The sequence below is a fragment of the Nuphar pumila genome, chromosome 17 (genome assembly GCF_984573655.1).
Source record: "Nuphar pumila chromosome 17, dmNupPumi1.hap1.1, whole genome shotgun sequence".
Lineage (NCBI taxonomy): Eukaryota > Viridiplantae > Streptophyta > Magnoliopsida > Nymphaeales > Nymphaeaceae > Nuphar > Nuphar pumila.
Genome location: NC_143265.1, coordinates 71,359,888 through 71,373,379, shown reverse-complemented (window position 1 = coordinate 71,373,379; position 13,492 = coordinate 71,359,888). Strand labels below are relative to the sequence as shown.

Here is a 13,492-nt window from a genome sequence, read left to right as displayed (position 1 = left end):
CGGAAAATCGCGCGGCAATGCACTGTTTTTGCTGAAGAAGATGCATCGGATTTGCAACGACGCCTTACTGTTCACCGTCGATGTGCCTTCGTCGGAGTTACTGTTCACGTCGGAGTTATTGTGCCTTCGTCGGAGTTATTGTTTGCACCGGAAATACAAAACGCAAAAAAACGCATGCCTTCGTCGGAGTTACTGTTCACGCCGGAAACTCCTTGCCGGCGTCGTTGTTCATGTCGGAGTTATCGTCGGATGGCTGGAGCTGGAGCTGCACCACACCTTCTCGGCTTCTCCTCTCTTCCGTCGAGGCTTGAACACTGAAGAGTCGAAGACCCTAAAGACCCTTAAGGGTTTTCGTTAAAAGGTAAAGCAATAACAATTTCAAAATTGCCATTATCACGAACCAGTGGGTCTTCAATGACTCGTGACTCGTACCGAGTCGCCCGAGTCCAAGCGATCCTTCCAGTGAGTTTTGTCAAGGCAAAGGTGCCAGAACTCGCCCGAGTACACCATGACTCGTGACTCGGCTGAGTCAAGCCCGAGTCTTGGCAACCCGAGTTTGCCTTGCCAGGTTGACTCATTAGAGGGTCGAGCCGAGCCGAGTCACCGAGTTGACTCGGCGAGTTTTAAAACCTTGGTTTTTGGCATAACTATGAAATTTTTTAAAACAATCAAATACTTTGGATTTAAGTCTAAGAAAGTAAATCCATGTGTGTCTACTATAATCATCCACAAATATGACATAATATGTTGGTGTCGACCCCCATACATTTGAATATAGAATACAATCTTCACAAACCAAGTCTTTTCTATTACAATTTTCAAGAAAAGGAAACAAATACAATTTTGACATGCTTGGATGTCCTAATCTCCTATGTCAATTTTTTATATCCTTCTTTTCAACAAAATTACAAAAAACTTTATTAGATAATTATAAATTGTCCATGTAGTAGAGATCCCCTCTTCTATGGCGTCATCTAATCGGTTTCTCGGACTGAAGATCCTACACCAAGCACCAGATGAAAAAGACATTCTATATCGATGGTCAACAATTTATAAAACAAATAGGAGATTTAAATTCAATTTTGGTACTACTCTAATGTTTAGTACATCAAAATTTTGATTAAATTTAGAAGAGTTTTTCAAAGTACCAAAACTTTTGATTTTTAAAGAGGTCCCATCGGCGGTTGAAACATATGAATCATTGGGGTTAATATGGCATTCAAATAGTATAGATTCATTAGGAGTCATATGAAAGGATGCAGGAATCAAGAATCCAAAAAATCTTACCAGGATCTACACATATAAAAGCGGTCGTGCCGGAAAGGGAAGAGGTTTGATTTTTGAATAGTGGTTGCAGTGCCTCTACAAGTTGAGCAAGTATCATGTCTCCAATACTTTTGGAGCTTTCATCTAAACCACCTTTCGAGAATGATTGTCCCCATGGAAGTCACTATCTTCTATCTTCCTCTTTGGGCAAAAAGGCCTAATGTGGCCCAATTCATTTAAAAAATGACGTGATTTTCTTTTTGGAATCATAGTCATTTGCATTCGTTCTAAAGTGAAGAGACTTGTAGACTCTTGTGTGGTTTTCGAGCTTTGACATAGCAAGCATCAATTCTTCATCTTTGGTAGAGGAGTGTTTATTCAATCAATTCCCTTCCATAGTTAATTCTTCTAGAGTTTCAACTATGGAAGAAACACCTCCTCTACGAAGGAGGGCCGACTTGGTCCCCTCAAACTCGGGTTCAAGCCAATTAATAAATTTATAAAAATGCTCCGTTTTAATTTTTTTTCCACAGAGCTTTATGTCTAGGGGACAATGTCACTTAGGCTCTAAAAGGGCTAACTCGTCCCAAAGGAGAGAAAGAGCATTGTAATATTTTCAAATGAATCTCCTTGGGTCATGGTTCTCACTTTATTTTGGAGGTTACATACATGGGTTATATCTTTTAAAGAATAAATATTTGGGAGATATTTTCAAGCATCTCTAGCAAAATCAATTTTTGTCAAACTAGAGCATTTCTTTATATCAACATTATTAATGAGCCACCCCATAATTTTAGAATAACCCATCTTTCACTCTTTCTCTTCTCGTAATCGGCAACAGCTCTAGTCATACCATCACTTGAAGAGCCACTTCCTTGTCATTGTCGTTCTTTGTAAGCACTAGCTTTGATTCTTTCTAGGTGCCATCCACCAAGCCCCATAGACCCTTTCCCCAAATTTGATGTTTCACTATAGACACCCACATCACATAGTTGGTGTCATTGAGTCTCACAAGAATGGTGACGATGGTTTATCATTCCTCTATCCATAAAAAATAAATAAGAAATATCTATATATATAGATAGATAGAGAGAGAGAGAGAGAAACAAAGATAACAGAAATGAAGTTCTTTTGGACACCACGAGCCCACGATCACATGATCCATGATCTCACGTCCACACGAACAAAAGCTTCACAAGAATCACTATTCTGATGGCTCTGATACCATGTAATGAATCATCAAGGATTCAAATATAGAATGCCTACTATAGGCAAGAGCACAAGAACAACCCACAAAGCGGCACTCACAAAGCCAACACAAGAACACAATCTTCAAAAAATAATCTTTATTTAACAAATATGCATTATGAAAATGCATACAAAACTGTATATAGCTGTTGGAGATTCCCAACAACTATATTGACTAAAAGACAAAACTGCCCTTTACAAAATAGTAAAGGACAGAATAAAAATAAAATAAAAGAGGTCAGTTCAGCCCCTAAAGGGAAGAGCCTATTACATGTACAGAATTACCATTCTGCCCCTAATGGGCAAAGCCTATATATATATATATATATATATATATATATATATAGATATAGATATATATATATACATATTCTAAAAAGAGTCACCCTTCAGTTTTCAGACCACAGGCAAGGTTCGTGAGTCACAGTGACCTCACATCCTTGATATCCTGATCCAAGATACATCCACCACAGGCAATTTCTCCTTTTCACATAGAAATGAATCCAGCTGAATCTTCCCATATATTTCCAAGGGCATTTGAATATTTATTTCCAATATGCATTCATTTCTTTCTAGCCACTCTAACCACCCTGCAGAAACAATCCAGCATCTTTAAATGATTCCCCATCCTTTCCCCTTGGTTCAGCGCAAGAGCCTAATAAGAGCTCCCTAAGACCTGAACTTGTTGAAATTGAAACATCCATTTCAGAACAGACAAACCTGAAAAGCAGTGTCAAAACAGGTGCAATGTTGACTTCTCATCCTCAAGGCATGCAGCAACTTCTAGCCAGATAGAAATCCTTCTTCAAATTAACGAGTCTGCCCCTTATTCTTAAAACGAAAAGATCTGCAAGGAACAGCTTTGACCTGAGAGCGCTTCCATAAGTCTCAGCCAGATGCATAACACTTCCTCTACGAAACTTCTGCAAAATAACACACCATAGCCACCAACCTGGGACCACATTCTCCAATCTTGCAGTTTCTCTCTCTAGTCTTTAGTATATGAAACCATTTTATACCACAATGGAAATACAAATATGTTCTTCAACAATTTTCCTCTTTCCTAATGATTCTCACAACTATCAACCTTAACACATACAAATCCAAGCTTTGGCAAGTTGCATTGATATGTTCAATTTGTGACAGAGAAACTTATGAACAAAACAACATGCCAGAAAAGCATCAGTCTAGGACATTCAACAATGCCACAAACCCTGAATACCTATAACATACTCTCAAGAGGTTAAGACTATTAACAGTGTCACAAATGATGAATTTTCTAACTTTTATCCTTTTATTTCTTTGTAGTTGTTGTTACTTGTTAGCTTTGGTGACTCCTTGCAATTGTTTTATTCTAATAAAATGATTTCACTTTCTCCCCAAAAAAATCATAAAGGAAATTATGTTCTTTCTTTATCTAAAATGTAGGATACATCAAAATTAAAACTGAGAAAATTCCTTACATGTGCATCTTCCAACGATGAAAAAGATAATGCAAACTCAGATGCGCCTGGCACGACATCCAATTTAGTTTGAGCTCCCAAAGCTAGAACCAACCTGGCTGTCCAGTTGAGAACATCAGCCATATGGTTCAGAATGAACAATGCCACAAGCAACAGAAAATAAATCTGCAGTGAGCTTCCACACGCAGAGCTTTGTTAGTCCATGACTAAATACATAAGTTCCTTGAAAGAGGACATGATTGTGCAATAAGAATTTGAAAGTAGCAAAAGTATATTGTGTAGAGTGTTGAACCTATTCAGCAGAAAAGTTTACCAGTCATACTCAACCACAATTCCAGTTTCAAGATGCACTCTTCCACCACAGCGTAGTTGTGTTGGTCCATCAATGCTAAAATTATCACAAGGGGTTACTTCTTTCACTCTATCTTGAAAAAACTGTACACTGGTGCTGGATAGTAACTCTGAGAAGCGAGGTGCTATTTCCCACTCATCAACTTCTGCACCCACAAGAATCAACATTTGCCAGAAATAAGTACACAACAGGTGAAATCCTAAGCTTTCCTGGAACACTTCATTAATACCTCCTGTCAGAAGTTCATATAACAGTGGTTTGAAGACAAAACGATCTGATTGATCTACAAGAAGCACCTACATATTAACAAAAAAAGAATCAAACTTGGGAGTCTAAAATTTAGTCAATGCCTCAAAATGATAAAAAATAATTGAGTTATTAGTAGAAAGACTAATAAATTAGATATTAATAAAAAGATAAAGACATCTTTTACAGTATACAATGAAACTTTGAAAATAACAATAAAATACTTACAATTGAAAAAAAGGGCCAGGTTCAAAAGTCAATATAAAATTGATGATATGAGGCAAGAGATAAGTGACATTCACAAGAATGGATTGCATGAAACTGATACTAGCAAAAAAGGTCAGTACAAGTCAACACACCTCTTGTTTTTGCAGATAAATCTGATGCGACCTTTTAACAGCAACCTACCACTGCTGCACCAGAACATCCCAATCCTACAATCAGGCTTGCTCTTGATGTCACCTTTAAACCCCAAACCTACCTTTCCACAGACTACCCTATACCCAAGCCTTTCCAATAGAACTTTGTCAATAACCTGAACCTACTTGCTTTACTTAAAAATCATAGTCACCTATATCATTCAAGGCAATTTCTTGCCTAAGGTTTTTCTTGGAGTTTTTTCTCAAAAAGTGGGTTTTCTCAGGAAAATCTTAAGAGGTTTTAAAAACTGAAAAATATAAAAAATAATAATAAACATAAGAAAATAATAAGTTTTGCAATATTTTTCTTGCAAAAATGTAAAAAAACAAATTTTAATAGGTCTTAAAACAAAAAAAGAAACAAAAATAGAAAAATAGGCTTAAAATATTTAAAAGGATTTTTTTTCAAAAATATTGTGATAAAATTGTGATACCTTAGATTCCAGTGATATTTTGAAAATATCGCAATATATTACCCATATTATCAAAATACCTTAAAATGTGAAATTGTTGTGATACTTTCAAACTATTGGTGATATCGTGACTATGCTTCAAATAAAGAACCATGTTGATGACTAGCCATCTCAGAAGGATTCAATGAATTACTTCGAAATGTCACAAGCTCATTAATTCCTTTATCTCTAAATAGGCATAATCAACTGCAGCAACCGGGTTTTCAAGGTGAAGTGGAAAGCTGATAACACCTTAGAGCGAGACAAGTCTCACATTATGGCTAAAAGCCATAATCAACAAGAGGATGCAGATTATCCTGAGACATTCTGTCTGGTTATCAAGCCTACTAAAATTTACAATTCTCTCAAAGATTATCAATATTTGAGCTCAGATGTCATGCTTGTGAGCTTTAGTTTAGCAGAATTGACACATTCCATATTAATGAGTGCTTAATTCATACGAATTCCTTCTGAATAAAGCAAAAGAATGGAAAATTACTCGTAGAATCATATTTATATCTTATTTATATAAATTGTGATTTTTCTGCAAGTCCACAAAATCTACTATATCTAGAAACTGCAAGTTTCCCAATAAATAAATTCTAAGTGACTAAGACTTACATGCAGACCCCAAAATGCAAGAGAACACTAGTATTGCCATATTATACCTGTTTCACCGTAATAAAAACAAAGAACACCCAGAAGCAATGAGAAAATAAGCATGAATAGGATGTAAACAAAAAGGATGCACGAGAAGAAGACCTGATAGCATGTAAACAATGTCATCAGCAAGTAAGAAGCATAAATAACAGCTACTATTGCTGGAAACCTATTTTATACTGCCCAGCAGATCTAGAGATCTGGACAAAACTAATGAAGTTAATACCTGGGGTTTCTTGTCAGGGGGCCATTCCAAAGATTCCAGTCTCAAAGCAGTGTATAGCCCTCCAAATCCCCCACCTAGTATGCATATTCGTGGGTTCTGTAGTACAACATTGCAATTATGAGGATACAAATAGAAGATATCTGATCACTAAAAAAACCTTTTCATTATTCCAAGTACATATAAATTCCAAATGCAATCATTGTTTTGATCCTTGGCTAGATACCTATATTTGTATCAGTTGCCCATGGAACTCTATATCATATTTCTACTACATGGAGATAATTACAAGTATAACATCTACATAATGAATTGCTTTAAAAAGAAGACATACATCCATACATACATATGTACCTACACAGTACATACTACATACATAAATGTTAGAAATCATGTTTGAGGGCATTGTTGGTATTTGTCTTTTACATATTATTGTTGTAATATGCTCATATCCTCAAAGGGTATTTTTGTATTTTCTCATGTAATCTTAATATGTTTATATACAAAGAGGGATGCCCCAGCCTGGGTACGACCTTTATTTTCCTCTCCTATCTTTTCTTTTTTCTCTTTTCCTTTGTGTAACAGGGAACACATTGTTAAAATAGAGCATGTGTGTGGATCTGGATCCAAATCCATATGCGCGTTAATCCTTTTATCTATGTTGTTGACGTCTTTACTATGTTGTTGACGTCTTTTTCATTAATGGCATTTTATGGTTGTTGTGATATGATAATTTAGTCCCCATTGTAAAAGTGTTTTAATATAAAAGATTAGGGCTTGGAGGTGGAATTAGTTTTTGCCGCCACAGCCATTGTGCATCTCTCTCTCTCTCTTCTCTATTTTTTGTGCAGCTTGAACTGCGGTAAAGACCTCTCACGATATCTCATATGGTATCAAAGCTTGGTTGCAGAACTCTACCAGAAGAATGCTCAACGATATCTGAAGAAGGAGGTCCACATTAAAATCTTTGTTTTCTATCATTCTATCCTTTAAATCTCTATCGGTCTATATCACATGGGTGCGGGTGCGGCGCAATTTCAAAAATTTTGGACACGGGGACTCGGCTATATATATATATATATATATATATATATATATATATATATATATATATCATTTTTTTAGTTTTTTACCCTAAAAATAGACGAATATAGACTCGGTCAATGTTGACCGAGTCTAAAACGTGGACGGACTCGGCCCTAGTGTGTTGACCGAGTCCGACTCTTCGTTGATCGTGTCTGCCCCGTGTTCGAAGCCGCACCCGTGTCGGGGCGTATCAACGCGGGTGCATCGACCCCCTAGCCGAGTCCGTGTGACATAGCTGTCGGTAAAATTTCTGGTATTCTTTTCCTTAAATCTCTATCAAACAAAAAAATTTATTGTTGAATCCTCTTTGATTCTTTTTCCTTCTGTCGTGCGTTTCTAACGTTCTTTTATTCTGACTTTGTTAGCTTCGTGCTATCTGATTTTTTCCTAAGTCAATAAGTTTTGGCCGTAATCTGCATCCTAATCTAAGTTGTGACTCATTTAATATACATCTCTCGTTTGAACCGTTTCTTTTATTCCCCATATTACTGAAGTTTTTTTATGTATTGCTGGATGTTCATATCAGATTTTTTGTATTGCTGTCATAGTCTAGCATTCACTATTATATCAGATTTTCACATTTCCGAATTTGACGTCTTCCTTTTCTCTTTTTCAATCAGCAGTAAGATCAGTTTTGTGCTTCTCTGCGCAACGTCTATAGGCAGACTGTAACAGTTTACGTTCTCAATTCTGAAACTCAAAAAAAGAAAAAAGAAAAAAAAGGTTTCTTTTTACAAGGTATTGGTTGCGCAAGTACATGTTTTATTGAAGCTCTGCTAATTGATTAAGTGATCTCAAATCAGTTTGTTTCTTTCCTCGGGCCTTGTTTGCTTATTCGTTGTTTCATTGTTATGGATTCCTTCTCGTCTTCCAGTCCCTCTGCGAATTTCTTAAATCAGCTCATTACAGAAAAACTTACTCATTCTAATTTCTTGACATGGAAGAGACAAATACTTCCGTTTATACGGAGTCAGGATCTCGATGAACATCTGGATGGTTCTGTTCCCGTACCACCACAGCTTATTTTGCAGGAAACCAAGGATGAGAAGGGTGACACAATTACCAAATCTGTTAAAAATCTAGAGTGTACAACTTGGAGAAAGTGGGACCAGTCTTTGGTTGCTTATATTACGTTAACACCCTCTCAAGAAGTGTTGGCTACTCTTTCAGACGATTGCACTGCGGCAGATCTATGGAGTAAGCTCTCTCTGACATACTCTCAGATATCAGAAGCTCGAGTTATGTACTTGAAAAATGAGTTTCAAAGTTTGAAGAAAGGCTCAATGACAGTTATGGAATACATAGGCCGCATGAAGAGTATTACTGACCAATTGGCTATTATTGGAAGTGCTATTTCAGATAAAGATAAAGTACAACTTCTTAATGGATTGGGCCCTGATTTTGACATGCTTACCACAACTTTGTCATGTCTTCCCCACTTGCCCAACTTTGACGATCTTCAGGCGAAACTTCTCCAACATGAGATGATTATGAAACAAAGGGAGGAAGGAAATGAATCAGCTCATTCTCATTCAGTTTTGTCTGTGGACACTTCTGTGGGTTTTGGACGAGGGAATGGAGGGAATCAAGGAGGTCGATGACGTTTTAGGCAGAGATGACGCAGTATCTTGCCTACACCTAATATTTCGGGTGCTTTTAATGCAGAGAATCAGAGGAGAGTGCCCACTTTTTTTTATGTAACAAAAGAGGACATGTGAAAGTTGATTGTTGGTTTAACCTGCAGAACAAAGGAAAAATAAACAAAATTGAGAATAAGTCAGCTACTACTGTGGACACGAAAGCGCCATCTGCAGATGTGCAACAACTTTTGATATCAGCATTGTCACAGATGACGATCAAGCAAAATGAACAAGGGGAATGGTATGTTGATTCTGGTGTTGTCACACATGTTACGGGTAATGCGGGTAAGTTATCTCACTTATTGCTTTATCTTGAAAAATGTAGTATAGTTACGGGAGATGGAACTTATCACTCCATTAGTCATATCGGCAGTGCACATATTCCTATGTTAAAGTCATCACTTCACTTGTCTAATGTCCTTCTTGCTCCTAATATTAAAAAGAACATTGTCTCTGTGGCTAAACTTGTTGACGATATGAATTCTTCAGTAGAATTTACTTCCTCCTCTGTTTATGTTCAGGATTTACGAACGAAGGAGGCGTTCGCTGAGGGGGAGCGACGAGGAAACATGTATGTCTTCAAGGAGATTCCCTCAGTTCCAGTTCTTTAGTTGGAGCCGTCCAAGCATTCTTCAGTGTCTTCGTCTTCAGAGTCTTTGTCTTTCAGTCCATTAAAAGTTTTTGATTCATCTCATTGTAATAAGCCAGATATCTGACACAGTTGTTTGGGACATTATAGTCGGGGTTTCATTGAAAATCTTGTATCTAATGGTATTCTTTTAGAGTCTAGTTTATGTTCCTTTTTAGAGAATAAAAAATTTTCATCTTGTGAACTCTGCAAAAGTCATGTTCTTCCTTTTCATATTATTAATAAAAGAGCTTCAAAGCCATTTGAGATTGTTCGTTCCGATGTTTGGGGACCCGCCCCTATTCCTTCTCTCTCTAGCAGTCGTTACTATGTTATATTTATTGATTCTTATTCCCGCTATACTTGAATATATTTCTTGAAGCATAAGCATGAAGTTTTCCAAATATTTCGGGAATTCCATTCGATGGTCAAAACAAAGTTTTCATGTGATATTGTGCATTTACAATGTGATGGTGGAGGAGAGTATTCATCGAACGAGTTTATTGCCTTTCTTCAGGATAAAGGAATAAGTCGACAGGTTTCTTGCCCCCATACCCCTCAACAAAATGGGGTTGCGGAGAGGAAACACAGGCATATTTTCGAAAGTGCGATGAGCATGCTACATGACAGCAATGTGCCCATTAGTCTCTAAACAGAAGTTTTTCACACATCTGTTCATGTCATAAATCGTCTTCCTATGGCACTTCTGGATCAGAAATTCCCTTATTATACTTTGTTTGGGCAACATCCTTCTTATGATAAGCTGCGTGTTTTTTGTTGTGTATGTTATGTGCATATTGATTCATCTTTGCGAAATAAGTTTCAGGTTAAGGCCGCTAAGTGCAGATTTGTTGGGTATGCGGCTGAATACAAAGGCTATTGATGCTATGACTCTACTATAAAACGTATTAGGACCTCCAGGAATGTTGTTTTTGATGAGCAGATTTTTCAGATCAATGACTCCGAACAGTTGTCATCCCGAAAAGTAGAGGTATATGATCCATGGATGAGCGCAGATCTTTTTGCCAATATAGGAGAGACATGTTAGGCGACTTGTCCTTCCTTCGATTTGAGTAGGGAGTTGGGTGACTCACAGATGCATGTCGAGCCACCTTCAGTTGAGCCACCTCCAGTTGAACGCTTCTCTGGACAGATCTACACTAGAAGGGACAGAAATACAGGGCCGAGGGATGTGAAAATCGTCTCTAGTGATCTGGTTCGAAGGTCGTCACGCATCAGGCATCCTATTCAGCGATGGGTAAGTTATGAGACCTTTTCTCTTGATTTTCAATTGTTTATGTCTCAGCTCACAAAGAAGAATGAACCCACTTGTTCCAATCAAGCTCTTCAATCTCGTCATTGGATTGAGGCTATGAATGAAGAAATGAAAGCGCTTTATGAGTGCCAGACTTGGAAAACAGTACCTCGACCAGAAGGAAAGAATGTAGTTGGCTCAAAATGGGTTTATAAAACAAAATTAAGCCCGAAGAAAGTATTGGCAGATATAAGGCACGGCTTGTTGCTCGGGAATTCACGCAACAATATGGTGAAGATTACGATGAAACATTTAGTCGGTAGTCAAAATGGGCACAATTCGTGTCATCATATCCTTAGCAGTCGACCGAAGATGGAAGCTTAGCCAGATGGATGTTAAAAATGCATTCTTGCATGGGGTTTTAAAGGAGGAAGTATATATGGAGCAACCTCCTGGGTATGTCGAGAAGGATCCTACCGCCTGGGTGTGCAAGCTAAGGAAATCTCTATATGGATTGAAACAGGTGTCTCGCTCTTGGTTTGAAAGTTTCTCCATGCAAATTCAAGGCTATGGTTTTAGAAGATGTTCTCTGGACCACTCGCACTTTATTTACCAGAAGACAGACATCGTTACATTCCTTATATATGTTGATGATATTGTGATCACTGGGAGTTCAGATAATCATGTGCAAGAAGTGAAACAGTTTTTGATGAAAACTTTCAAGATGAAAGATTTAGGGGAGTTGAGGTACTTCCTTGGTGTGGGGGTTGACAGACAAAAAGACACATTAACACTCATGCAACAGTACACTCTTGATCTTCTGGAAAGAACCGAGATAACGAATTGCAAACCAGTCAACACTCTTAGTGTATTACATCAAAGGCTGAGTTATGAAGATGGTCACATTTTCATCAACCCTACAACATATAGAAGTCTTGAAGGGATGCTGCAATATTTGACTTTTACCAAACCTGATATAGTTTATGCTGTCAATTAGGTATCCCAGTTTATGCATGCTCCAAAGGAAGGTCATATGGAAGCTGTGAAGCGTATTCTACGCTATTTAAAAAGAACTATAGGAGACAGACTTATTTATCACAAGAACGATAACCTACATAAAGTACATGAACTCATCACTTATACAGACGCAGATTGGGCAGGGGATGCAGATGAGAGACGATCTATCTCTGGATATTATGTATATATTAGACACAATTTGGTGTCTTGGAGCAGTAGAAAACAAAAGGCAATGGCACAATCGAGTAAAGAGGCAGAATACATGATGGCTGCAGGCACGGTATAAGTTACATGGATTAGACACTTATTGAGTGATCTTGGGGAAACAATTATTTGATCATTTCTTCTATGCGACAATCAAAGCGCAATCAATATTGCATTTAACCCTATGAAGCATATTGAGATTGATCAACATTTCATACGGCAGAAAGTCGAGATGAAAGAGATAGAACTATATCATGTTCGAAGAGAAGATCAAGTAGCATACTTGTTTACCAAAGGGTTAACAGAACGTCAATTTTGGCTATTGAAGAGCAAGTTGTACATGCTCCAAAACCATGTACAACTTGAGGGAGGGTGTTAAAATAGAGCATGTGTATGGATCTGGATCCAGATCCATAGGCACGTCAATCCTTTTATCTATGTTGTTGACGTCATTACTATGTTGTTGACGTCTTTTTCATTAATGGCATTTTTTGTAATATGATTGTTGTGATATGATAATTTAGTCCCCATTGTAAAAGTGTTTTAATATAAAAGATTAGGGCTTGGAGGTGGAATTAGTTTTTGCTGCCCCAGCCATTGTGCACCTCTCTCTCTCTCTTCTCTATTTTCTGTGAAGCTTGAACTGTGGTAAAGACCGCTCACGATATCTCATACACACACCGAGGGAAGTTGCAACTTTTACATGGTATCAGAGCAGGTCGAAGCAATCAACGACATGTTTTTTTTACATTTATTCCTCTTCTCTTTTCATTCTAATCTGAATCTGGTCATGTCAGACCATATCCCATCGTTTTTTTTTATTCCTCTCTAAAATCCAAAATTGGTCACGTCAAACCAGGTCCCTTTTCTTTCTTTCCTTGTTCTTGTTTTCTTTTCACGTCAAATCAGTTCTGATCCTTCTTTGTCTCATTTTCTTCCATTGATTCTAGTCTTTTGTAAGATCAAATCTGGTCACGTCAGATCAGATTTAGATTTTGAAAATCCCACTACATCCGATCTGATCACATCAAATCAGATCTAGATCTTATTTATTTTTTCTTAAATCCAATCTTGTTTCTTAAATCCAGTCTCGTTACGTCAGATCTGATTAGATCAGATCAGATCAGATCAGATCTTGATCCCCTGCTTTCTTTAAATTCAATATCTTTCATTGTGTTCAATCTCCAAGTTTTTTTTCAGATCTGATCAATCATTCTTTACCTTTCACGTTTTCACCATCAAATTTTGACCCAACAAGACCAAATCTTGATTTTGGTCCAGATCAGGTAGTCATCAGACTACACGCATATTTCTGAATCCACAGGTTAAAAAA

General features: G+C 37.4%; 1 protein-coding gene across 1 annotated transcript in view; it reads right to left on the bottom strand.

The window, feature by feature from the left end:
* LOC149812172 (alternative NAD(P)H-ubiquinone oxidoreductase C1, chloroplastic/mitochondrial-like) overlaps positions 1–13,492 on the bottom strand; it is a 53,672-nt gene that overhangs the window by 15,802 nt on the left and 24,378 nt on the right. The window contains exons 3-6 of the mRNA XM_089993651.1: positions 6,333–6,428; positions 4,559–4,625; positions 4,291–4,474; positions 3,978–4,071 (exon numbers count right to left, since the gene is read on the bottom strand). Coding sequence (XP_089849777.1) covers positions 3,978–4,071; positions 4,291–4,474; positions 4,559–4,625; positions 6,333–6,428 — 441 coding nt within the window. The remainder of the gene's footprint in view (positions 1–3,977; positions 4,072–4,290; positions 4,475–4,558; positions 4,626–6,332; positions 6,429–13,492) is intronic.